Below are 27,759 nucleotides of genomic sequence, written 5' to 3'. Positions count from 1 at the left end.
TGGAGGCAGTGGCTTGTCACTCATTCTTTGAACAGTGTGCTGGCGCTGATCTTCTGCCGCTGCTATATCGATTGTCAACTATACATAATACCAATTTGCCATACGAAAAATAAATAGCTAGCAATATGGGAATGTATTACTTTTGAAAATATCAAGAACAACCACATATTACAGGGACCACATTCTTCATTAAGACATTTGCGTGGTCTAATCAAGGAGTTGCGATGCTCCACGCAAAGGATATCCTTTTAGCTCTGCTTCTCGTGGGCTCTACAGGTAAGATAGCTAAGCTAATGTTACAGTTTTTCGTAATTACTGCTATTCAGGCCAGGTATTCGATAAAATACTCGAATCGGGAAAGGTGGACTGTGCGTCCATGACAATCTGCATCCATTGAAGGACTGTGTACATGTCCCTCCCTCGGCAGTATGAGGTGGATGGATGTAAGATTGTCCAATAAAACGTTTTTGAATGGGATGGTCTTTTCATGTGAATTGGCTGGCTAGCTGCTGCCATATTGTTAACATATTCTGCCATGGTGTACACGAGTAAACATTTGCTTAGTTAATAATGCATTATTATATTTGATACGTAGCTAGTCGTTTTATCATTTTCTGAGGACAACTATAATTTTCACCACAAGTGTTAGCTAGCTAACCTTACCTACCTAGCCAGCTTTCCCATCAGCAAAGCCCCTTATTCCAGCAAGGCGAGGCTTTTAAATTATGTTAAAACAATTGGCATGCACGTGTGATACGTTTAAGTTGCTCTCATTACATTAGGGTTTATCTTTAGTTGTCATATCACCAGTAATTGCATTGATATAGAATACAGTATGGATTTGCCTATTGAATGGATAGCTTGCAAAACGTTTGCAAGCAACCTGAAATTTAGCTAACACTGAAGGAGTTTCTGAAATTGAGATTTAGCTACTGTCACAAGTGCGCTACTTTCACTCGCTTGCAATTTTGTTAGCATCCATTTTACTATGGTCCAGGTCCACACCTAGGTGGTCCAGCCCTATCATCACAGGGAAGGGAATTTGGACCGGAATTATCGGCAGTATTGGGGAGAGGCACGACACCCACGCGACTCCGGTAAACATCTACATTGTTTTTAAGGAGGAGACCTCCAAACAGCATGCTTTATAGTTAGATCGTGAAAAATGTTTTATTAGAGATAACTCTTTCGATGTTACTGAGTAACGAATCCAGCAAGACTTCTCATTCTCAACAAAGCAAAGCCCCTCCAAATTAAGATTAAGATCACTTTATTGGTCAATTGCACACAAGGTCCAACCGGAATTTGACTTCTGCTTTTAAACACATCTCCTCTGAAAGACACACATACAGTGCATTCGGAAAGTATTCAGACCCCTTGACTTTTCCGCATTTTGTTATGTTAAAGCCTTATTCTAAAATGTATTACATTGTTTCCACCCCTCATCAATCTACACACAATACCCCATAATGACAAAGCAAAAACAGGTTTAAAAACAGGAAATATGACATTTACATAAGTATTCAGACCCTTTACTCAGTGCTTTGTTGAAGCACCTTTGGCAGCGATTACAGCCTCAAGTCTTCTTGGGTGTGACACTACAAGCTTGGCACACCTGTATTTGGAGATTTTCTCCCATTCTTCTCTGCAGTTCCTCTCAAGCTCTGTCAGGTTGGATGGGGAGCGTCGCTGCACAGCTATTTTCAGGTATCTCCAGAGATCAAATCAAATCAAATCAAATTGTATTGGTCACATGCGCCGAATACAACAGGTGCAGACATTACAGTGAAATGCTTACTTACAGCCCTTAACCAACAGTGCATTTATTTTAAACAAAAAAAGTAAGAATAAAACAACAACAAAAAAAGTGTTGAGAAAAAAAGAGCAGAAGTAAAATAAAGTGACAGTAGGGAGGCTATATATACAGGGGGGTACCGTTGCAGAGTCAATGTGCGGGGGCACCGGCTAGTTGAGGTAGTTGAGGTAATATGTACATGTGGGTAGAGTTAAAGTGACTATGCATAAATACTTAACAGAGTAGCAGCAGCGTAAAAAGGATGGGGTGGGGGGGCAGTGCAAATAGTCCGGGTAGCCATGATTAGCTGTTCAGGAGTCTTATGGCTTGGGGGTAGAAGCTGTTGATAAGTCTTTGGGACCTAGACTTGGCACTCCGGTACCGCTTGCCGTGCGGTAGCAGAGAGAACAGTCTGTGACTAGGGTGGCTGGAGTCTTTGACAATTTTGAGGGCCTTCCTCTGACACCGCCTGGTATAGAGGTCCTGGATGGCAGGAAGCTTTGCCCCAGTGATGTACTGGGCCGTACGCACTACCCTCTGTAGTGCCTTGCGGTCGGAGGCCAAGCAGTTGCCATACCAGGCGGTGATGCAACCAGTCAGGATGCTCTCGATGGTGCAGCTGTAGAATTTTTTGAGGATCTGAGGACCCATGCCAAATCTTTTTAGTCTCCTGAGTGGGAATAGGCTTTGTCGTGCCCTCTTCACGACTGTCTTGGTGTGTTTGGACCATGATAGTTCGTTGGTGATGTGGACACCAAGGAACTTGAAGCTCTCAACCTGTTCCACTACAGCACTGTCGATGAGAATGGGGGCGTGCTCAGTCCTCTTTTTTTTCCTGTAGTCCACAATCATCTCCTTTGTCTTGGTCACGTTGAGGGAGAGGTTGTTGTCCTGGCACCACACGGCCAGATCTCTGACCTCCTCCCTATAGGCTGTCTCATCGTTGTCGGTGATCAGGCCTACCACTGTTGTGTCGTCGGCAAACTTAATGATGGTGTTGGAGTCGTGCCTGGCCATGCAGTCATGGGTGAACAGAGAGTACAGGAGGGGACTGAGCACGCACCCCTGAGGGGCCCCCGTGTTGAGGATCAGTGTGGCAGATGTGTTGTTACCTACCCTTACCACCTGGGGGCGGCCCGTCAGGAAGTCCAGGATCCAGTTGCAGAGGGAGGTGTTTAGTCCCAGGATCCTTAGCTTAGTGATGAGCTTAGAGGGCACTATGGTGTTGAATGCTGAGCTGTAGTCAATGAATAGCATTCTAACGTAGGTGTTCCTCTTGTCCAGGTGGGAAAGGGCAGTGTGGAGTGCGATAGAGATTGCATCATCTGTGGATCTGTTGGGGCGGTATGCAAATTGGAGTGGGTCTAGGGTTTCTGGGATAATGCTGTTGATGTGAGCCATGACCAGTCTTTCAAAGCACTTCATGGCTACAGACGTCAGTGCTACGGGTCGGTAGTCATTTAGGCAGGTTATCTTAGAGTCCTTGGGCACGGGGACTATGGTGGTCTGCTTGAAACATGTTGGTATTACAGACTCAGTCAGGGACATGTTGAAAATGTCAGTGAAGACACTTGCCAGTTGGTCAGCACATGCTCGGAGTACACGTCCTGGTAATCCGTCTGGCCCTGCGGCCTTGTGAATGTTGACCTGCTTAAAAGTCTTACTCACATCGGCTACGGAGAGCGTGATCACATAGTCATCCGGAACAGCTGGTGCTCTCATGCATGCTTCAGTGTTGCTTGCCTCGAAGCGAGCATAGAAGTGGTTTAGCTCGTCTGGTAGGCTTGTGTCACTGGGCAGCTCGCGGATGTGCTTCCCTTTGTAGTCTGTAATAGTTTTCAAGCCCTGCCACATCCGACGAGTGTCAGAGCCAGTGTAGTATGATTAAATCTTAGACCTGTATTGACTCTTTGCCTGTTTGATGGTTCGTCGGAGGTCATAGCGGGATTTCTTATAAGCGTCCGGGTTAGAGTCCCGTTCCTTGAAAGCGGCAGCTCTACCCTTTAGCTCAGTGCGGATGTTTCCTGTAATCCATGGCTTCTGGTTGGGGTATGTACGTACGGTCACTGTGGGGACGACATCATCGATGCACTTATTGATGAAGCCAGTGACTGATGTGGTGTACTCCTCAATGCTGTCTGAAGAATCCCGGAACATGTTCCAGTCTGTGCTAGCAAAACAGTCCTGTAGCTTAGCATCTGCGTCATCTGACCACTTTTTTATTAACCGAGTCACTGGTGCTTCCTGCTTTAGTTTTTGCTTATAAGCAGGAATCAGGAGGATAGAGTTATGGTCAGATTTGCCAAATGGAGGGCGAGGGAGAGCTTTGTATGCGTCTCTGTGTGTGGAGTAAAGGTGGTCTAGAGTTTTTTTCCCTCTGGTTGCACATTTAACATGCTGGTAGAAATTAGGTAGAACGGATTTAAGTTTCCCTGCATTAAAGTCCCCGGCCACTAGGAGCGCTGCATCTGGATGAGCGTTTTCCTGTTGATTAATGGCCTTGTACAACTCATTCAGTGCAATCTTAATGCCAGCATTGGTTTGTGGTGGTAAATAGACAGCTATGAAAAATATAGATGAAAACTCTCTTGGTAAATAGTGTGGTCTACAGCTTATCATAAAATACTCTACCTCAGGCGAGCAAAACCTCGAGACTTCCTTAGTATTTGATTTTGTGCACCAGCTGTTGTTTACAAATATACACAGACCGCCACCCCTTGTCTTACCGGAGTCAACTGTTCTGTCCTGCCGATGTAGCGTATAGCCTGCTAGCTGAATGTTATCATTGTTGTCGTTCAGCCACGACTCCGTGAAACATAAGATATTACAGTTTTTAATGTCCCGTTGGTAGGATAACCGTAATCTTAAATCGTCCATTTTATTTTCAAAAGATTGAACGTTGGCTAATAGGATTGATGGAAGAGGCAGTTTACTCGCTCGCCGTCGGATCCTTACAAGGCACCCCGATCTGCGTCCGCGATATCTCTGTCTCTTCCTCACGCGAATGACGGGGATTTGGGCCTTGTCGGGTGTCTGTATGATATCCTTTGCGGCCGCCTCGTTGAAGAAAAAATCTTCGTCCAATACAAGGTGAGTAATCGCTGTCCTGATATCCAGAAGCTCTTTTTGGTTATAAGAGACGATGGCAGAAACATTATGTACAAAATAAATGACAAATAACGCGGAAAAACACACATAATAGTACAATTGGTTAGAGGGCTGTAAAACTGCAGCCATCTTCTCCGGTGCTGTTCGATCGGGTTCAAGTCCGGGCTCTGGCTGGTCCACTCAAAGACATTCACAGACTTGTCCCGAAGCCGCTTAGGGTTATTGTCCTGTTGGAAGGTCAACCTTCGCCCCAGTGTGAGATTCTGAGCGCTCTGGAGCAGGTTTTTATCAAGGATCTCTCTGTACTTTGCTCCGTTCATCTTTCCCTCGATCCTGACTAGTCTCTCAGTCCCTGCCGCTGAAAAACATCCCCACAGCATTTTGGCAAACTCCAAGTGGGCTGTCATGTGCCTTTTACTGAGGAGTGGCTTCTGTCTGGCCACTCTAATGTAAAGGCCTGGTTGGGGACCTTCAATGCTGCAGACCTTTTTTGGTACCCTTCCCCAGATCTGTGCCTCGACTCAATCCTGTCTCGGAGCTCTACGGACAATTCCTTCGACCTCATGGCTTGGTTTTTGCTCTGACATGCACTGTCAACTGTGGGACCTTATATAGACAGGTGTGTGCCTTTCCAAATCATGTCCAATCAATTGAATTTACCACAGGTGGACTCCAATGAAGTTGTAGAAACATCTCAAGGATGATCCAATTTGTAAGTCGCTCTGGATAAGAGCATCTGCTAAATGACGTAAATGTAAATGTAATGAGCAATGGAACCAGGATGCACCTGAGCTCAATGTCGAGTCTCATAACAATGGCTCTGAATACTTATGTAAATAAGGTATTTCTGTTTTTTATTTGTAATAAATTTGCAACAAATTCTTAAAACCTGTTTTCGCTTTGTCATTATGGGGTATTGTGTGTAGATTGATGAGGAAAACATTTAATTTAATCAATTTTAGAATAAGGCTGTAACATAAAAAATAATGTCTGAATGCACTACATACATACAGTGGCTTGTGAAAGTATTCACCCCCCTTGGCATTTTTTCTATTTTGTTGCCTTACAACCTGGAATTAAAATAGATTTTTTGGGTGTTTGTATCATTTGATTTACACAACATGCCTACCACTTTGAAGATGCAAAATATTTTCTAATGTGAAACAAACAAGAAATAAGACCAAAAAAAAGCAGAAAACTTGAGCGTGCATAACTATTCAACCCCCCCCCCCCCCCCCCCAAAGTCAATACTTTGTAGAGCCACCTTTTGCAGCATTTACAGCTGCAAGTCTCTTGGGGTATGTCTCTATAAGCTTGGCACATCTAGCCACTGGGATTTTTGCCCATTCTTCAAGGCAAAACTGCTCCAGCTCCTTCAAGTTGGATGGGTTCCGCTGGTGTACAGCAATCTTTAAGTCATACCACAGATTCACAATTGGATTGAGGTCTGGGCTTTGACTAGGCCATTCCAAGACATTTACATGTTTCCCCTTAAACCACTCAAGTGTTGCTTTAGCAGTATGCTTAGGGTCATTGTCCTGCTGGAAGGTGAACCTCCGTCCCAGTCTCAAATCTCTGGAAGACTGAAACAGGTTTCCCTCAAGAATTTCCCTGTAGTGCCATCCATCATTCCTTCAATTCAACTGGCTTACCTGGTTAAATATGAAATAAAATAAATAAAATAAAACATTCTGACCAGTTTCCTAGTCCCTGCCGATGAAAAACATCCCCACAGCATGATGCTGCCACCACCATGCTTCACTCTGGGGATGGTGTTCTCGGGGTGTTGAGAGGTGTTGGGTTTGCGCCAGACATAGCGTTTTCCTTGATGGCCAAAAAGCTCAATTTTAGTCTCATCTGACCAGAGTACCTTCTTCCATATGTTTGGGGAGTCTCCCACATGCCTTTTGGTGAACACCAAACGTGTTTGCTTATTTTTTTCTTTAAGCAATGGCTTTTTTCTGGCCACTCTTCCATAAAGCCCAGCTCTGTGGAGTGTACGGCTTAAAGTTGTCCTATGGACAGATACTCCAATCTCCGCTGTGGAGCTTTGCAGCTCCTTCAGGGTTATCTTTGGTCTCTTTGTTGCCTCTATGATTAATGCCCTCCTTGCCTGGTCCGTGAGTTTTGGTGGGCGGCCCTCTCTTGGCAGGTTTGTTGTGGTGCCATATTCTTTCCGTTTATTAATAATGGATTTAATGGTGCTCCGTGGGATGTTCAAAGTTTGGGATATTTTTTTATAACCCAACCCTGATCTGTACTTCTCCACAACTTTGTCCCTGAGATGTTTGGAGAGCTCCTTGGTCTTCATTGTCACGGTTTCGGCCGAGGCTGCTCCTCCTCCTGGTTCGGGCAGGCATCGGCGGTCGTCGTCCCCGGAGTACTAGCTGCCACCGATCTATGTTTCATGTTCGTTTGGTTTGGTCTTGATGTTGTACACCTGTGTCTAGTTAGTCCTCATTAGTGTTCTATTTAAGTCTCGTTGGGTGTGTCTGTGTTTGTGTGTGATTGTTCCTGTCGTATGTTTGCTTGTCGATTTCCTTATTCGCTCGGTTGAGCTTTACTCCAATGTGTTGGAGCGTTTTACGCACCTGTGTAGTGCGCCTTTTGTTTGTCGCCTACGTGCGTAGTTTCGCCTTCGGGCAAGTTTGTTCTGTTTTTCCTTGTTGGATATTCCACTAAAGTCTTTTGGACTATACTTCGGTGTCCTGCGCTTGATTCCACCACTACACCCACCTACAGCATTTATGACAGAATCACACACCACAAGAATGGAATCAGCAGGAGCCGCAGCAGCCCAGGCGACGCTGGAGGACAGGGTCCGTGAACAGAGTGACCAGATCCTGCAGATGGGGTCCGCACTGCAGGAGGTGATCACCACCATCCGAGGCTGGGGGACTCCTACACCGCCATCCTCTCTGCCAGCCCCATCGGGAAGTCAGCCCATTCCCGCTCCGGAACCCAGAGGAGTTCGACTCTCGCTCCCGAGGGCCTACGATGGGACCGCGGCCGGGTGTCAGGGATTCCTTCTCCAGGTGGAGCTTTACCTGGCCACCGTGCACCCGGCGCCCTCGGGACATGAAAGCGTGTCCGCCCTGATCTCCTGCCTTTCCGGGAAGGCGTTGGAATGGGCCAACGCAGAGTGGAGGAGGATCGACGCGAACACCATCACCTACGACGAGTTCTCCCGCCGCTTCAGGGCGGTGTTTGACCATCCCCCGGAGGGGAAAGCGGCGGGGGAGCGTCTGGTCTTCCTCCGGCAGAGGAGGAGGAGTGCCCAGGAGTTCGCCTTAGAATTCCGTACTCTAGCGGCGGATGCAGGGTGGAATGAGCGGGCTCTCATCGATCACTACAGATGTAGTCTACGCGAGGACGTCCGTAGGGAGCTGACCTGTAGGGACACCAGCCTCTCGTTCGACCAGTTGGTCGACATGTCCATCAGGCTGGATAACCTGCTAGCTACCCGCGGACGTTCCGAGGGGGGTCCGTCCATTTCACCCTCCAGCGCCTCCGAGCCGTGCCCCATGGAGCTCGGGGGCGCTGGCGCTAGAGAGCGGAGGAGGAAGAGCCCGAGGGGGCCTGTCTCCTGCACCAAGTGCGGTCGTGGAGGGCACACTGCGGCCAGGTGCTGGGGAGGGTTCTCCGAGGGAGAGGACAACAGGCCACGCACTGGGGGGGCCTCCCAGGTGAGTAGACGCCCCGCTTACCCAGAGCTTTCTGTTGCGCACTTTTGTATACCTGTTGGTTTTCCACAGGTTGCACCTCATTCCCAGCATAAGGCGCTAGTAGATTCAGGCGCAGCTGGGAATTTTGTTGATCGAAAGTTTTGTTTAGAGTTAGGGATCCCTCTCCTACCTGTTGACAAACCTTTTCCCGTACATGCCTTAGATAGCCGCCCGTTGGGGTCGGGGTTGATCAGGGAGGTCACAGCGCCACTTAGGATGTGTGCGCAGGGGGGTCATGAAGAGACTATACAGCTGTATCTGATCGACTCTCCTGCGTACCCAGTGGTGCTGGGGATTCCCTGGTTAAGCACCCATAACCCTGCTATTTCGTGGCAACAGAGGGCTCTCGATGGGTGGTCTGCTCAGTGTGAGGGGCGATGTCTGGGTGTTTCCGTGGGGGCGACTTCGGTGGAAAGTCCAAACCAAGTGCCCGCACTGCACATTCCGCCTGAATATGGGGATTTAGCTCTTGTGTTTAGCAAAACTAGGGCGACGCAGTTGCCTCCCCATAGACAGGGGGATTGTGCGATTGATCTCCAGGCAGGAGCAGCGCTCCCACGGAGCCATGTGTATCCTTTGTCTCAAGAGGAGAGGAAAGCAATGGAGACTTACATAGCCGAATCTTTGAGACAGGGATACATTCGGCCTTCCATTTCCCCCGCCTCTTCGAGTTTCTTTTTTGTGAAAAAGAAAGATGGAGGGTTGCGCCCGTGCATTGATTACCGTGGTCTCAATCAGATTACTGTGAAATACAGTTATCCACTCCCTCTGATTGCGACCATGACGGAGTCATTGCATGGGGCGCGGTTTTTCACAAAATTGGATCTCAGGAGAGCGTATAACTTGGTGCGCATTAGGGAGGGCGATGAATGGAAAACGGCGTTTAGTACCACGTCAGGTCATTTCGAGTATCTTGTCATGCCATATGGGTTGATGAATGCTCCATCAGTCTTCCAATCCTTCGTAGATGACATTTTCCGGGATATGCAGGGACAAGGGGTGGTCGTGTACATTGATGATATTCTGGTGTACTCGTCTACCCGAGCCGAGCATATAACCCTGGTGCGACGTGTATTGAGGAGGCTGTTGGAGCACGACCTATATGTCAAGGCAGAGAAATGTCTGTTTTTCCAGGAGTCGGTCTCCTTTTTGGGTTATCGGTTGTCCGCGTCAGGGGTGAGAATGGAGGTGGATCGTGTGTCCGCTGTGCGTAATTGGCAAACTCCAACCACTGTAAAAGAGGTGCAGCAGTTCTTGGGCTTTGCGACTTACTACCGGAGGTTTATCCGGGGTTTTGGACAGGTGGCAGCTCCCATCACGTCCCTTCTGAAGGGGGGTCCGGTGCGCCTGCAGTGGTCAGCTGATGCGGACAGGGCCTTTGGGAGACTGAAGGACCTGTTTACGTCGGCTCCGGTGCTGGCGCATCCGGATCCCACAATTCCATTTCAGGTTGAGGTGGACGCGTCTGAGGCTGGTATAGGGGCCGTTCTCTCTCAACGGTCCGGCTCGCCACCTAAACTCCGCCCCTGTGCTTTTTACTCCAAAAAGCTCAGCCCGGCGGAGCGTAACTATGACGTTGGGGACAGGGAGCTGTTAGCTGTAGTTCAAGCCCTTAAGGTGTGGAGGCATTGGCTTGAGGGGGCTCAACACCCTTTCCTCATTTTGACTGACCATCGGAACCTGGAGTACATCCGGGCAGCGAGGAGACTGAACCCTCGCCAGGCTCGATGGAGTATGTTTCTCACCAGGTTCGTATTTAAAATCACGTACATCCCTGGGTCCCAGAATGGTAAGGCAGATGCACTGTCCCGGCGGTATGACACGGAGGAGAGGTCCGTTGAGCCTACTCCCATACTACCGGAGTCTTGCCTTGTGGCACCGGTGGTGTGGGAGGTCGATGCCGAGATTGAGCGAGCGTTGCGTACCGACCCCAGCCCTCCACAATGTCCTGAGGGTCGGAGGTACGTTCCGCTCGAGATTTGGGATCGACTCATCTACTGGGCTCACACGTCACCCTCCTCTGGACATCCGGGTATTGGCCGGACAGTGCATTGCCTTAGCACTAAATACTGGTGGCCTACTTTGGCTAGGGATGTGAGGGTTTACGTCTCCTCCTGCTCGGTGTGCGCCCAGTGTAAGGCGCCCCGACATCTGCCCAGGGGTAAGTTACAGCCCCTACCCGTTCCACAACGACCATGGTCCCACCTCTCGGTGGATTTTGTAACAGACCTTCCCCTCTCTCAGGGGAATACCACCATCCTGGTCGTTGTGGACCGGTTCTCTAAGGCCTGTCGTCTTCTCCCTATGTCGGGTCTTCCTACTGCCCTACAGACCGCTGAGGCCCTATTTACCCACGTCTTCCGGCATTACGGGGTCCCCGAGGATATAGTGTCTGATCGAGGCCCTCAGTTTACCTCCCGTGTGTGGAGAGCGTTTATGGAGCGTTTGGGGGTCTCGGTTAGCCTTACCTCGGGGTACCACCCGGAGAGTAACGGGCAGGTAGAACGTGTTAACCAGGATGTGGGTAGGTTTCTGAGGTCGTATTGCCAGGACCGGCCTGAGGAGTGGGCGCGTTACATTCCCTGGGCCGAGATGGCCCAGAACTCTCTCCGCCACTCCTCTACTAACCTAACCCCTTTCCAATGTGTATTGGGTTACCAGCCGGTTCTGGCACCATGGCAGCAGAGCCAGATCGAGGCCCCTGCGGTGGATGATTGGATGAGGCGCTCGGAAGAGACGTGGAACGCTGCCCACGTCCACCTGCAGCGGGCCGTCCTTCGTCACAAGGCGAGCGCCGATCTCCACGCAGTGAGGGGCCGGTGTACGCACCCGGAGATCGAGTCTGGCTCTCTACCAGAAACCTGCCCCTCCGCCTGCCCTGCCGGAAGCTGGGTCGGCGGTTTGTGGGGCCCTTTAAAGTCCTGAGAAGATTGAACGAGGTGTGTTATAGGTTACATCTACCTGTTGAATATAAGAATATTAACCCCTCGTTCCATGTGTCTCTTCTCAGGCCGGTGGTAGCTGGTCCACTCCAGGACAATGAGATAGGAGAGACTCCTCCGCCCCCATTGGACATCGAGGGGGCTCCGGCGTACACCGTTCGGTCCATCTTGGACTCCAGACGCCGGATGGGGGGTCTCCAGTATCTCGTGGAGTGGGAGGGGTACGGCCCGGAGGAGCGGTGCTGGGTGCCGCGGAGGGACATCCTAGACCCATCTCTCCTGTCGGAGTTCCACCGGGACCATCCCGCGCGCCCTGCTCCGCGTCCTCCTGGTCGTCCCCGAGGCCGGGGTCGGCGCACGGCTGGGGCCGCGCGTCAGGGGGGGGGGTACTGTCACGGTTTCGGCCGAGGCTGCTCCTCCTCCTGGTTCGGGCAGGCATCGGCGGTCGTCGTCCCCGGAGTACAAGCTGCCATCGATCTATGTTTCATGTTCGTTTGGTTTGGTCTTGATGTTGTACACCTGTGTCTAGTTAGTCCTCATTAGTGTTCTATTTAAGTCTCGTTGGGTGTGTCTGTGTTTGTGTGTGATTGTTCCTGTCGTATGTTTGCTTGTCGATTTCCTTATTCGCTCGGTTGAGCTTTACTCCAATGTGTTGGAGCGTTTTACGCACCTGTGTAGTGCGCCTTTTGTTTGTCGCCTACGTGCGTAGTTTCGCCTTCGGGCAAGTTTGTTCTGTTTTTCCTTGTTGGATATTCCACTAAAGTCTTTTGGACTATACTTCGGTGTCCTGCGCTTGATTCCACCACTACACCCACCTACAGCATTTATGACATTCATGGTGCAGCTTGCTTGGTGGTGCCCCTTGCTTAGTGGTTTCACAGACTCTGGGGCCTTTCAGAACAGGTGTATATATACTGAGATCATGTGACAGATCATGTGACACTTAGATTGCACACAGGTGGACTTTATTTAACAAATTATGTGACTTCTGAAGGTAATTGGTTGCACCCAATCTTATTTAGGGGCTTCATAGCAAAGGGGGTGAATACATATGCACGCACCACTTTTCCGTAATTTTTTTCATTTCACTTCACCAATTTGGACTATTTTGTGTATGTCCATTACATGAAATCCAAATAAAAATCAATTGAAATTACAGGTCGTAATTTAACAAATAGGAAAAATGCCAAGGGGGATGAATACTTTTGCTAGGCACTGTATACATATACAGGTTTTTGGACACTAAAAACTGGTTCTATATAGTGCCAAATAAGGGTTATTTGGCTTGTAACCATAGCGGAACCCATTTAGGTGCTATATGTAACCATTTTTTGAAGGTTCTATAAAGAACCATGCTCATAAGGTTCTACATGGAACCTGTATGATGCTATAAATAACCCTTTCCTAAGGTTCTATAAAGAACCATTTAAAAAACACAATTTTTTTTGCTCTTTATAGAACCTTTATGGAGAATGGTTCTATACCCTAGTCAAAAAATCCTATAGGATTTCATTTTATAGGATTCCAATAAAATAATCTAATAGAAAAATCCTATCAGATTTTGGAACCAGTCCTATTGGACTCCTATGTGATTATATGCTATAGGATTTTATCCTATAGGATCCTATAGGAATCCAATACAAGAATCCAATAGAAAAATATTTCTATTTCCAATAGAAGAAAAGTAGTCAAATAGGATTCCAATATGATTCTGATAGAGGTGACACAAAATCCTATAGGATTGTGAGAATCCTATAGGATTCCGTTGGAAAAATCACTAATCCTATAGTGGTAATCCTTATACAGGTACTGATGAGGGGATATGAACCAGGTGTGTGTAATAAACAAGACAAAACAAATGAAATGATGAGATCAGGAAGTGGCTAGAAGGCCGGTGACGACGAACTCCGAAGCCTGCACGAACAAGGAGAGGAGGCAGCTTCGGAGAAAGTCGTGAAAGTATGGTTCCACATAGAACCATCATTCTTCCAAAGAACCATTGAGGAACCCACATTTTATTGCGTGTGCGGGGGGCTGCCACACTGGGCATACGGGGAGCTGTTGTGGGGGGTTACGTGCCTTGTTCAAGGGCACAACAGCAGGGGCGGCAGGTAGCTTGGTGGTTAAGAGCGTTGTGCCAGTAACCGAAAGGTCGCTGGTTCTAATCCCCGAGCCGACTAGGTCAAAAATCTGTTGATGTGCCCTTGAGCAAGGCACTTAACCCTAATTGCTCCTGTAAGTCGCTCTGGATAAGAGTGTCTGCTAAATGACAAAAAAATAATTAAATTACCAGCAACCGTCCCGTTGCCAGCTCACTTCCCGCCTAACTTTTCCCGTCGGACTCAGGATTCGAATTGGCCACCCTCCGGTTGCTGGCTCGCCTCTAACCGCTAGGCTACCTACCGCCCCTAAGTCATGATCAAAATCAGTTTGAGTTAGCCCTAAAAGACCCTACAGAGCTTTTTCCATAAACGTATATACAGTTGAAGTCGAAAGTTTACATACACCTTAGCCAAATCCATTTAAACTCAGTTTTTCACAATTCCTGACATTTAATCCAAGTAAAAATTCCCTGTTTTAAGTCAGTTAGGATCACCACTTTATTTTAAGAATGTGAAATGTCAGAATAATAATAGAGAGAATGATTTATTTAAGCTTTTATTTCTTTCATCACATTCCCAGTGGGTCAGAAGTTTACATACACTCAATTAGTATTTGGTAGCATTGCCTTTAAATTGTTTAACTTGGGTCAAACGTTTCGCGTAGCCTTCCACAAGCTTCCCACAATAAATTGGGTGAATTTTTGCCCATTCCTCCTGACAGAGCTGGTGTAACTGAGTCATGTTTGTAGGCCTCCTTGCTCGCACACGCTTTTTCAGTTCTGCCCACACATTTTCTATAGGATTGAGGTCAGGGCTTTGTGATGGCCATTCCAATACCTTGACTTTGTTGTCCTTAAGCCATTTTGCCACAACTTTGGAAGTATGCTTGGGGTCATTGTCCATTTGGAAGACCCATTTGCGACCAAGCTTTAACTTCCTGACTGATGTATTGAGATGTTGCTTCAATATATCCACATAATTGTCCTTCCTCATGATGCCATCTATTTTGTGAAGTGCACCAGTCCCTCCTGCAGCAAAGCATCCCCACAGCATGATGCTGCCACCCCCGTGCTTCATGGTTGGGATGGTGTTCTTCAGCTTGCAAGCATCCCCCTTTTTCCTCCAAACATAACGATGGTCATAATGGCCAAACAGTTATATTTTTGTTTCATCAGACCAGGGGACATTTCTCCAAAAAGTAAGATCTTTGTCCCCATGTGCAGTTGCAAACCGTAGTCTGGGTTTTTTATGGCGGTTTTGGAGCAGTGGTTTCTTCCTTGCTGAGCGGCCTTTCAGGTTATGTCGATATAGGACTCGTTTTACTGTGGATATACAGTGGGGAGAACAAGTATTTGATACACTGCCAATTTTGCAGGTTTTCCTACTTACAAAGCATGTAGAGGTCTGTAATTTTTATCATAGGTACACTTCAACTGTGAGAGACGGAATTAATTTGCATTTTATTGCATGACATAAGTATTTGATCACCTACCAACCAGTAAGAATTCCGGCTCTCACAGACCTGTTAGTTCTTCTTTAAGAAGCGCTCCTGTTCTCCACTCATTACCTGTATTAACTGCACCTGTTTGAACTCGTTACCTGTATAAAAGACACCTGTCCACACACTCAATCAAACAGACTCCAACCTTTCCACAATGGCCAAGACCAGAGAGCTGTGTAAGGACATCAGGGATAAAATTGTAGACCTGCACAAGGCTGGGATGGGCTACAGGACAATAGGCAAACAGCTTGGTGAGAAGGCAACAACTGTTGGCGCAATTATTAGAAAATGGAAGAAGTTCAAGATGACGGTCAATCACCCTCGGTCTGGGTAGTCTGGGTAGTCCTGATGAGCTGTTCAGGAGTCTTATGGCTTGGGGGTAGAAGCTGTTAAGAGGCCTTTTGGACCTAGACTTGGCGCTCCGGTACCGCTTGCCGTGCGGTAGCAGAGAGAACAGTCTATGACTAGGGTGGCTGGAGTCTGACTATTTTTATGGCCTTCCTCTGACTCCGCCTGGTATAGAGGTCCTGGATGGCAGGAAGCTTGGCCCCATGATGTGTACTGGGCCGTACACACTACCCTCTGTTGTGCCTTGTGGTCGGAGGCCGAGCAGTTGCCATACCAGGCAGTGATGCAACCAGTCAGGATGCTCTCGATGGTGCAGCTGTATAACTTTTTGAGGATCTGAGGACTCATGCCAAATCTTTTCAGTCTCTCATTAAAATGCAAATCAATTTATAAAATTTTTGACATGCGTCTTTCTGGATTTTTTTGTTGTTATTCTGTCTCTCACTGTTCAAATAAACCTACCATTAAAATTATAGACTGATCATTTCTTTGTCAGTGGACAAACGTACAAAATCAGCAGGGGATCAAATACTTTTTTCCCTCACTGTAGCTAGATGTGTAATGAATGCTTAATGAACATACTAGATAGTTACTGAAGGTTTTAGTGGTGATGCTCACTCAACTGCTAGCCTGCACGCTGTGTGTGACTCATCTTTGTGATGTCACCTCCTGATATGGTGACGAGTTGCGGTCCTCCAGCTCCAGCTGTGATGGAGGCTGCTGTGACTGGTAATGCTGCTGTGGCTTCATCATGGTAGCTTAGATAGAGGATGTAACTTAACTGGTAATACCATGTCTTCTCTATCAGCTGTGATAAAAGGCTGTTTTGGTTATGGCTTATCTCCTGGCCATCTGTTGTAGAGATTGCGTTTGGTTTCATTCCTCCCAGGAGCAGAACACTGTGTTACCTCCCTGAGATCCTATAGTAGTGCGAGAAGGAGATGCTAATTGGCAATAGACCTTTACTTATCATATCAACAAGCAATGCTGTTGTTCCTCTAGATATATAAGCCATTTGAATATACATTTTGGCTGGAATATCCTCAAATGCTTTTGACTTTGCTGAATCTTAATGCTCCCTAAACTTGACAGTAGACCTGGCCTATTGACTCTTTTCCATGTCTGTTGATGGTTTTAATATGTGGAATTAAACTTCGGAATTTGCTGTAATTGGATGAATGTCGATTTTAAACCCATTAATTCTGCGTGGTTACAGGGTTCATTCCGCAGATGTTCTCAACGCAGAACGGCAGAAGGGCATGGAGAAGTGAACGTAGCTCTTAATCCGATGAGGGCAACCTGGGTATTCCTCAGAGACCAAACGAAGAGCGAATGGACTGGAAACCTTTCTGTGTGATGATCTAATGCAATTGCTCTGATGCTCATTAGCAGAATAAAAATACATAGGATGTGAAGATGTAAGCTGGAGAGAGAAGGTCGGAAAAGGCATGTCAGAGAGAGTCGACACATAACCTAGCATCTGATTCATAATGCTATTGGACTAATATCTCCATTTAGAGGTTTGTGTTTAGAGATATCAGCGGTATGGTGGTGATGATATCAGTGCTGCACTTCATGATGCTGGTTAGCCTACTCTCTATGAATGGTAACTTTGACTTCCAAGAAGTAATATCTCAAGGTAGAATGTTGGCAGAGGCAGACACAGACTTAGGCTATGCCTCTCCATGGTCCATTTTGGTTCATTTTGGTCTGCACAGTCTTATGAGTGGTGATTATGACAACAACAACAATACAGCCAATCATGTAGGCCTAGGTCTATGCTTGTATTTCTGCTGGATCCTGTCATATGATGGTGTCGACCCCAGCCAATCATGTTAGTGGAGGTTTTTGATCCAGTGAGCAGTGGTCCAGTCTCAGTTGCCAGGGAATCAAGGTTCCAAGGATAATGTTCATTCAGATCAGATCATAGCTGATCACTTACCAGCATTATCTACTAAAGCTGTGTTTGTTTGTAAATACACTGATATCAGGACGCAATGGCCTGTGCTCTTTCTTCATAGTGAACAGCATGGACATACCTGCAGTGAGCTTTCACCTAGGGCTCCTCCATTATAACCTGCTCTGAGAAGAATTGGCACATGTACAGAACGTTACAACACACTTACTAGCCTACACTTAGTTGCTGGACTGCTACCTTTAGTTCAGCTGGTGTTTGAATAGCATGTTACTTAAGCTGTTTATGGGTGGGCTCCCTCCCAGACAAGCTGGTTGGCACCTTGGAGCGCTTAGCATGTACAGTGAAACTTCTATTCGATATGGCTGTTAAGTAAGGTTTATAAATCCTATTGTATTTCTGTGTTACCAATACACCTTAATAACTGTATATTTGATGTGTTGTGGGCTAAGTAGTTGGATCAAGCAAGAATCATGTCTGCCTTTTATCGTTAATGCCCAGTTGGCATCCACATTTACTCATCCTCAGACCTGTATAGGCAGCTGTCTGTGTGTATGTGTGTGTGTGTGTGTGTGTGTGTGTGTGTGTGTGTGTGTGTGTGTGTGTGTGTGTGTGTGCGTTTGCGTGCGCGTGCATCTGAGGTGTGGATCTGGTGAGGCTGGCCAAATCATCCACAAGGAAATATTTCACAGTGCAAGATGATGATGATCTAAAATTGACCACCAGATCCAGCTGGGATCATGGGATGTTTGAATTTATCTTGGATGGAGGAGCTACAGCAATGTATGGATATAGATGGAGGTTCTAGGAGGAATGTATGGATGAAGGATCCAGTATGCACTGTTTGATATGCACCGTCTCCCGAGTGGCGCAGTGGTCTAAGGCACTGCATCGCAGTGCTAGCTGTGCCACTAGAGATCCTGGTTCGAATCCAGGCTCTGTCGTAGCCGGCCGCGACTGGGAGACCCATGGGGCGGCGCACAATTGGCCCAGCGTCGTCCAGGGTAGGGGAGGGAATGGCCGGCAGGGGATGTAGCTCAGTTGGTAGAGCATGGCGTTTGCAACGCCAGGGTTGTGGGTTTGATTCCCACAGGGGGAAAAAAATATAATGTATGCACTAACTGTAAGTCGCTCTGGATAAGAGCGTCTGCTAAATGACTAAAATGTAAATGTAAAATGATATTCTGGGTATCCAGCAGAGCCTATCTCAGAGGGGTAGGAGCTAGCGAGGAGGAGAGGACTCTGCTGCTGTTGCAGCCACCCTCAGCCTCCCCTTTGATTGTGAGTGGAGCAGACAGATCCAGGCCTCTGAGAGATGAGAGATGCTTGGCCCTAGGTGACTAAAAACATGGCGTTACACATGCACACTAACACAGTGTTCTGACTAAACACAAAACAACAATCACAGTGACTAGGGCTGTGATGGTCATGGAATTTTGGATGACAGTTATTGGTCAGCCAAATGATCGCGGTCACCGTTATAACAATTAGAATTGCAAAAAAATAGTTATTTTTAAAGACACATACAGTACCAGTCAAAAGTATGGACACACCTACTCATTGAAGGGTTTTTCTTTATTTTTACTATTTTTTACATTGTAGAATAATAGTGAAGACATCAAAACTATGGAATAACACATATGGAATCATGTAGTAACCAAAAAAGTGTTAAAAAAATCAAAATATATTTTATATTTGAGATTCTTCAAATAGCCTCCCTTTGCCTTGATGACAGCTTCGCACACGCTTGGCATTCTCTCAACCAGCTTCACCTGGAATGCTTTTCCAACAGTCTTGAAGGAGTTCCAACATATGCTGAGCACTTGTTGGCTGCTTTTCCTTCACTCTGCGGTCCGACTCATCCCAAACCATCTCAATTGGTTTGAGGTCGGGGGATTGTGGCCAGGTCATCTGATGCAGCACTCCATCACTCTCCTTCTTGGTAAAATAGCCCTTACACAGCCTGGAGGTGTGTTGGGTCATTGTCCTGTTGAAAAACAAACCATTCTACATGTCTTGTTTCACTGTTTGCCCTCCAGGTTAAAGGGAACATACAGTGGGGAAAAAAAGTATTTAGTCAGCCACCAATTGTGCAAGTTCTCCCACTTAAAAAGATGAGAGAGGCCTGTAATTTTCATCATAGGTACACGTCAACTATGACAGACAAATTGAGAATTTTTTTCTCCAGATAATCACATTGTAGGATTTTTTATGAATTTATTTGCAAATTATGGTGGAAAATAAGTATTTGGTCACCTACAAACAAGCAAGATTTCTGGCTCTCACAGACCTGTAACTTCTTCTTTAAGAGGCTCCTCTGTCCTCCACTCGTTACCTGTATTAATGGCACCTGTTTGAACTTGTTATCAATATAAAAGACACCTGTCCACAACCTCAAACAGTCACACTCCAAACTCCACTATGGCCAAGACCAAAGAGCTGTCAAAGGACACCAGAAACACAATTGTAGACCTGCACCAGGCTGGGAAGACTGAATCTGCAATAGGTAAGCAGCTTGGTTTGAAGAAATCAACTGTGGGAGCAATTATTAGGAAATGGAAGACATACAAGACCACTGATAATCTCCCTCGATCTGGGTCTCCACGCAAGATCTCACCCCGTGGGGTCAAAATGATCACAAGAACGGTGAGCAAAAATCCCAGAACCACACGGGGGGACCTAGTGAATGACCTGCAGAGAGCTGGGACCAAAGTAACAAAGCCTACCATCAGTAACACACTACGCCGCCAGGAACTCAAATCCTGCAGTGCCAGACGTGTCCCCCTGCTTAAGCCAGTACATATCCAGGCCCGTCTGAAGTTTGCTAGAGTGCATTTGGATGATCCAGAAGAGGATTGGGAGAATGTCATATGGTCAGATGAAACCAAAATATAACTTTTTGGTAAAAACTCAACTCGTCGTGTTTGGAGGACAAAGAATGCTGAGTTGCATCCAAAGAACACCATACCTACTGTGAAGCATGGGGGTGGAAACATCATGCTTTGGGGCTGTTTTTCTGCAAAGGGACCAGGACGACTGATCCGTGTAAAGGAAAGAATGAATGGGGCCATGTATCGTGAGATTTTGAGTGAAAACCTCCTTCCATGAGCAAGGGCATTGAAGATGAAACGTGGCTGGGTCTTTCAGCATGACAATGATCCCAAACACACCGCCCGGGCAACGAAGGAGTGGCTTCCTAAGAAGCATTTCAAGGTCCTGGAGTGGCCTAGCCAGTCTCCAGATCTCAACCCCATAGAAAATCTTTGGAGGGAGTTGAAAGTCTGTGTTGCCCAGCGACAGCCCCAAAACATCACTGCTCTAGAGGAGATCTGCATGGAGGAATGGGCCAAAATACCAGCAACAGTGTGTGAAAACCTTGTGAAGACTTACAGAAAACGTTTGACCTGTGTCATTGCCAACAAAGGGTATATAACAAAGTATTGAGAAACTTTTGTTATTGACCAAATACTTATTTTCCACCATAATTTGCAAATAAATTAATTACAAATCCTACAATGTGATTTTCTGGATTTTTTTCCCTCATTTTGTCTGTCATAGTTGGCTTGTACCTATGATGAAAAGTACAGGCCTCTCTCATCTTTTTAAGTGGGAGAACTTGCACAATTGGTGGCTGAATAAATACTTTTTTCAAAAGTTATATATCAAAAGTTGACTGACTTGGTCAACGTTTTGTCAAAGCAGCAGCTGGCTGCCGAATATAGTCTAGTCGGAGCACAGATTGGGTTTTAGCGCATCAGATAGTACAATTAGGCATAAAAGTATGATGGTATTCGCCATTTCACAAAGACTGGTTACCTTGGCATTGGGAGGTCATTGGGCATTAGATCAGGATTTCTAATAGCACTTGGCAATTGGGGGAAAACAACCTGTCTTTTCAGAATGGCCACCCATTCTCATTAATTTGGAGGCGAAAGAAACGCACACCTATTTAGGCGAGGTGCTGGCCAACGGAGTAGAACACTTGAAAAAGAAAAGGAAAGCCGCACACTATAGGAGCTCAGATGCAATCATTTAAGAACCGAATAACCAACGTTTCGACAGACAAGCTGTCTTCATCAGGGTATAGTGACAAAAACAGCGGTTCACTAGTTTATATAGTGTCAAAGGACACACACAGGTGTCTGTAATCATGGCCAGTGTGGCCTGATATCATTGGTTTATATCACAGATAAACAGAACATACAAAAAACATTAATGGAAAGCATACGATCATAAATACAATTTGGATACATAGGCCTACAAACATTTACAATGAATAGCAAAATCACAATAATCACACCCTTTCTTATTACCTGTTTGAGTTGTTAAATTGGACAGTATTGTTATCTTGAGCTTTGGGTTAGGATCCACCTAGGGCTGTGGCGGTCACGAAATTTCGTAAGCCAGTGATTGTCAAGCAAATAACTGTCGGTCTCACGGTAATTGACCGTGAATTAACATAAACACATTTAGCATCTCCTGGCTTCCACACATATCCTACAAGCCATTTTAAAAAGTCTAATAAATCCATCTACAGTGAGGGAAAAAAGTATTTGATCCCCTGATGATTTTGTATGTTTGCCCAGTAACAAAGACATGATCAGTCTATACTTTTAACGGTAGGTTTATTTGAACAGTGAGAGACAGAATAACAACAAAAAGATCCAGAAAAACGCATGTCAAAAATGTTATAAATTGATTTGCATTTTAATGAGGGAAATAAGTATTTGACCCCTCTGCAAAACATGACTTAGTACTTGGTGGCAAAACCCTTGTTGGCAATCACAGAGGTCAGACGTTTCTTGTAGTTGGCCACCAAGTTTGCACACATCTCAGGAGGGATTTTGTTCCACTCCTCTTTGCAGATCTTCTCCAAGTCATTAAGGTTTCGAGGCTGACGTTTGGCAACTCGAACCTTCAGCTCCCTCCACAGATTTTCTATGGGATTAAGGTCTGGAGACTGGCTAGGCCACTCCAGGACCTTAATGTGCTTCTTCTTGAGCCACTCCTTTGTTGCCTTGGCCGTGTGTTTTGGGTCATTGTCATGCTGGAATACCCATCCACGACCCATTTTCAATGCCCTGGCTGAGGGACGGAGGTTCTCACCCAAGATTTGACGGTACATGGCCCCGTCCATCGTCCCTTTGATGCGGTAAGTTGTCCTGTCCCCTTAGCAGAAAAACACCCCCAAAGCATAATGTTTCCACCTCCATGTTTGACGGTGGGGATGGTGTTCTTGGGGTCATAGGCAGCATTCCTCCTCCTCCAAACACGGCGAGTTGAGTTGATGCCAAAGAGCTTGATTTTGGTCTCATCTGACCACAACACTTTCACCCAGTTCTCCTCTGAATCATTCAGATGTTCATTGGCAAACTTCAGACAGGCCTGTATATGTGCTTTCTTGAGCAGGGGGACCTTGCGGGCGCTGCAGGATTTCAGTCCTTCACGGCGTAGTGTGTTACCAATTGTTTTCTTGGTGACTATGGTCCCAGCTGCCTTGAGCTGCCTTAATCTCAGCTCGTTACCTGTATAAAAGACACCTGGGAGCCAGAAATCTTTCTGATTGAGAGGGGGTCAAACACTTATTTCCCTCATTAAAATGCAAATCAATTTATAACATTTTTGACATGTGTTTTTCTGGATTATTTTGTTGTTATTCTGTCTCTCACTGTTCAAATAAACCTACCATTAAAGTTATAGACTGATCATTTATTTGTCAGTGGGCAAACGCACAAAATCAGCAGGGGATCAAATACTTTTTTCCCTCACTGTAATATAGCCTACACCTTCACAATAAATCCATTATTTATTTTAGACAGGTCTAAAGAAGCATGATATGAAGAAAATATAATCTATTTCAGAAGAAAATAATAGCATACTCTGAGATGTCCTTATGTTAGGTCCTGATGTGGCTATGCCAAATGGCTGTGGGCTACACTAGTTCATTTAGCAGACAAGATTTGCTTATAATTCCATGGCATTATTTTATATTATTTTATAGTATGAAGAATACAATTGAACAAAGCAGAATAAAATATACATATGTTGTACAAACGATTTGAAGGAGTGCGCACATGCGGGTATTCAGTGTTGAGCGGTTAACAAATAAATAGGTACTCCTATATGCTAAATTTAGAGTTATTAATGTAACTTTAGTTGTTCTACAAATGTTGGGCTATATGTTTTGATTTTTAATACATTGTAAGGCTGCATGATGAGACTAATGATGATTTGAAAAAAGTCCCTTGAAAGGCATGAGCTCTGCTTAGTTTTTTGCGCAGGCTGTACACACTCCAATAGTCTCTCCATTACAATTTGACAAGCACTTGATAATGCCTCGAATTTCACGGCGGCATCCCCTTTGTGGCCATAATGCACCCTAAAAAAATCCATGCCTTTTGCGGCCTGGAGTGCTGCGTTGTGCCCTTCTCCCAGAGTTCTGCGCAATCCGAAGCGTCTCTCACTCACATGGCTCTCCGTCACGTGATCGGTCTTTCTCACAGGCTACAAGTTAAGACAGACATCTCAGGGACGCAACTGCCTGCGTCCTTATCCAATTCCGAGGTGCATATTGAAGATATTAGAAGATCTGTCAACATTTACTTTTCGTCAGCCAACAAGATGAGTAGTCCTGACGAACAGCAAAGGCACTAGCCTATGTCAATCTACTATCCCCCATTGTACAAAAGTCGACCTATTCTATTCTGTGCAAGAAATAAATATTCCAAACATAGTCTGGGACAGTTGTGGGATGTGATAGATCCCAAATTAATACAACCACTAGCATTAAAAAAAACGTTTTTAATGCAATGTGGCTGACGGAACAGATCAGAACGTTTAGCTTAAAGTGTTGATAAACTATTAGGCTATTTCTTTACGTTATAAGCGCAGCAATGCGCACATGGTAGAAGGCTATAAGCGTGAATGTTCCATTAGCGGAAAACACCATTATCAAAAGTGACCGCAAATGCAATTATGCATGAAATGCTTTTATTATAAAGGTGCATTTTTATGGGGAAAATTATCTTCCCCAAACTTGAAACTTACGCGCTGCTTATATATGCCAGTTAGGCTCTACACCCCTTGTAAAGCGGATTAATGTGCTTAATTTTAAGAAGTTATTTGGCCACTTTTGTTGTGATATAAACCTTATTAAAACATATAGGCCAATGGGCTGGGCTACATGAGGTGTGATTCTAACAAGGCATTGTTTCTTATGCTGGGCATCATTCACAAGTGATAATCACAAGTGTGGTCCTCTGTAGCTCAGCTGGTAGAGCACGGCGCTTGTAACGCCAAGGTAGTGGGTTCGATCCCCGGGACCACCCATACACAAAAAAAAAAAATGTATGCACGCATGACTGTAAGTCGCTTTGGATAAAAGCGTCTGCTAAATGGCATATTATATAATATATAATTCATAAGTGGTAGGCTAATATTGTCACCCATCAGACTATTCTTGATTTAATATTGTCTTTACATACACTAAATAATATATGTGTGACATTTTTTTGATTTAGAATGGACCATTATCATGCACCTGTATCGAAACAGGGGCAGGGGAAAGAAATGCACTTAAATAGCGAATGGAGGACGCTTTTCCCCGTGGTTTATTTTCATGCCAGCCAGGTAGGCTATACTCCTGTTGTAAATATAAGCAATGTGCTTAATATTAGGAAAGTTGAGAAATAAATATAGTAGACCTAGCCTATAGAAAGCTGATGGGATCCTCCTCTTCTTATTAGCGGCCATCACTCTGTTTTCTCCGGCAATTGCATAGCCTATAGAAATGTTGCACAACATGAGCTCATGGGCTCTCATGAAGTGTTTGATTAGATTTTCGAAAACATTTGCATTGATGTCAGAGTGATTAGAGGGACAATAGAGTGCTGAGTACCAGGCAGTTAGCAAGTTTGGTAGGCTACTAATGACCAGCAGCAGCATCAGAGCTTGGAGAAGCCTAATTACCGTGACCGCCGGTGTGGCGGTAATACAGTCACCGCAACAGCCTTAGGTTTTTTTTTGCGGCTTGTTTTGATGAGAGCATCCCTTCCGGCAATGTTACATAATTTTATTGTGATGATGGTTGTTATAGAGGAGTAATTACAGAAGCATGTGTCATGATTAAGGACCCTATGTTCCAGTGTGGAGCTGGATTCACCCTCCACTGCATGCCTTAATCCTGGTGGCAACAGTAGTCTCTGAACCTGACCAGCTCAACACAACCTCCCCTGTCTGACTGACAGCCTCAGAGGCAGGCCAGCTGAATGATGAGAACCACAACGGTTAGACCGTGATGATGAGGGGTAGCCTACTGTCCATTCATGCTGGAAGGGTAAGGCTCTGGCTGTCGGGAGTCCAGTGACAGTCCAGTGACATCTCAAAGATTAAAGACATTTTCCGGTACTTTGGCGACTAAGAAAGTATTTTTTAAACCTCCCGCTTTGGGCTGGATGTGTCAATGTGTAATTCATACATTCATAATCAATGAGCAGAATTACTGTTTTACCTCAATTAGACACGAAATCCCTAGTTTGAAAGCGACTGTTTTCTTGAAGCTGTGCCGCGCTATTTTCCCTACATTTACCCCCACGTGGGCCAGCCACCTAGCAATTCAAGTTCTAGCCAATAAGCTTCTACCCCTCGCATTTGAGTGACAGCTAGCAAGAGGCCTGCCCAGCGTTATCCAACGAGGTTGCAGGGCATGCCCGACGGCTCAGTGGACACAGCAGAGAGGAAGGGAGAGAGAGCATTGGCGTGGTGCACATATCTGCATGTATGTGACATTTTTGGGGACCACGTTTGTCTCGTGAGTGATACTTTCAGAACTACTCGCTAAAAAGTATATAAAAGTACTGGCAAATCTCTTTAAGCCTACAACAAAACAGTTAATAGTTTTTCTTTGAGTCATCCATGCTGGAAAGATTGTCCACTAGGAGAGGGGAAGTCCAGTCCACATCTCAAAGTTTTTCAACAAAACATTTCTCAGTTGCTCAGTTGCTCAGTTTCTCTCTGAGCTGACAAAGTAATGACTGTATGTCTCATCTGAGCTAAAATAATCCAGTGGGCTAATCTCCAGGTTGATGATGAGCTTTATGCATCTTTTATGTGGTGTTAGGTAGGGCTGGGAATTGCCAAGGACCTCAAAATATGATATAATCACAATACTTAGGTGCCGATACGATATGCATTGCGATTCTCACGATTCTATATGTATTGCGATTCGATACTGTGATTTTATTGCGATTCGATGTTCCAAACATATTGCTCACTGTATGTCTGCTGTAGAGGGACAAGAGAGAGCCATGAGAAAACGATTTTTGATCAGTCGTGGAAATAAAAGTGCTGAAAACAAGTTGGCTCGTTATTTAAAAAGATGGAGAACAAGCTAAAGGAAAAATACTGGAGTTTTGGTGCAGGTACAGCCGCCTACAGTCTTTGTGTTCATGCATCCATGCACAATACTGTGCATTTATTATTAAAACACTATAGAAGATAGTACTGCCAATTCAGCTGCCTGTACACAGGCAACATGAAGAATAGGGATGGTTCCCCTCAGGCAGTTACACAGCAACATCCTACCCATCATCTCAGAGCTAAAATTAAACCTTAAGTCATCCCTTGTCAACGTACATTTCCTGTATACCGTATGTATACTGTAAACTAGTCATGCTAAACATGTTCAGGGTTTTGCATAAGGCTTATGCTGAACCCTGAACATGTTTAGCATGACTAGTACACAATTTGAAATCCAGTGAAGCTGAAAGCGCATATTAACTAAGGGAAAATAACAGTGTATTTGGGCAGTCTTGGGCCCTAATAATTTGCGTTTATTAGAGCTGCTGGGGTCTGGGAAGGACACTCTAGGTGTTGACAGACAGGGCACTAGAGGAGCGACAGTGTAGAGACTCTGCCCATCATTAAACATTAAAACGCAATTATCCTTGCACACTAGTCACTCCAGCTGAATCCTAAAGGAGTATAAAGCTTCATAAGAAAATGCATTAACATTAAGCCTGGTGTCTTGGAGAGACTTGGCAACTAATAATCCTGAATGTCTTAGCAGGTCAACTCCTGATTTTACTCCATAATAACAGTGAAATAAATGATTAGGCTAGGAAATAGTTACAAAGAAAATTACAGTAATTTATTCACAGTTTAATCATTCACACGTTTCAGTAAAACATTCTTCGGCATTTGGTCAAACGTCATCATGACATAACACAGCGCCACCGTAGACCTTCAGGGTCCACTTTGCCCTTTTTCATTTCTAAAGCACAACCACGGCTGTTGTGTTCCCAATGAATAATGAATGACTAATGA

General features: G+C 45.5%; 1 protein-coding gene across 1 annotated transcript in view; it reads left to right on the top strand.

Moving 5' to 3' along the window:
- Nucleotides 1–224: 224 nt before the first annotated feature.
- The window catches only part of LOC311105481 (neural cell adhesion molecule 1-like), a gene marked incomplete at both ends in the record, with an annotated part of 109,524 nt that continues 81,989 nt past the window's right edge, over nt 225–27,759 (top strand). Inside the window, one exon of the mRNA XM_084147647.1 lies at nt 225–276. Coding sequence (XP_084003773.1) covers nt 225–276 — 52 coding nt within the window. The remainder of the gene's footprint in view (nt 277–27,759) is intronic.

Source organism: Coregonus lavaretus, assembly GCF_964263955.1.
Source record: "Coregonus lavaretus genome assembly, chromosome: 30".
NCBI lineage: Eukaryota > Metazoa > Chordata > Actinopteri > Salmoniformes > Salmonidae > Coregonus > Coregonus lavaretus.
The sequence above is the reverse complement of the archived record's forward strand: the minus strand, read 5'-3'. Positions and strand labels throughout refer to the sequence as shown.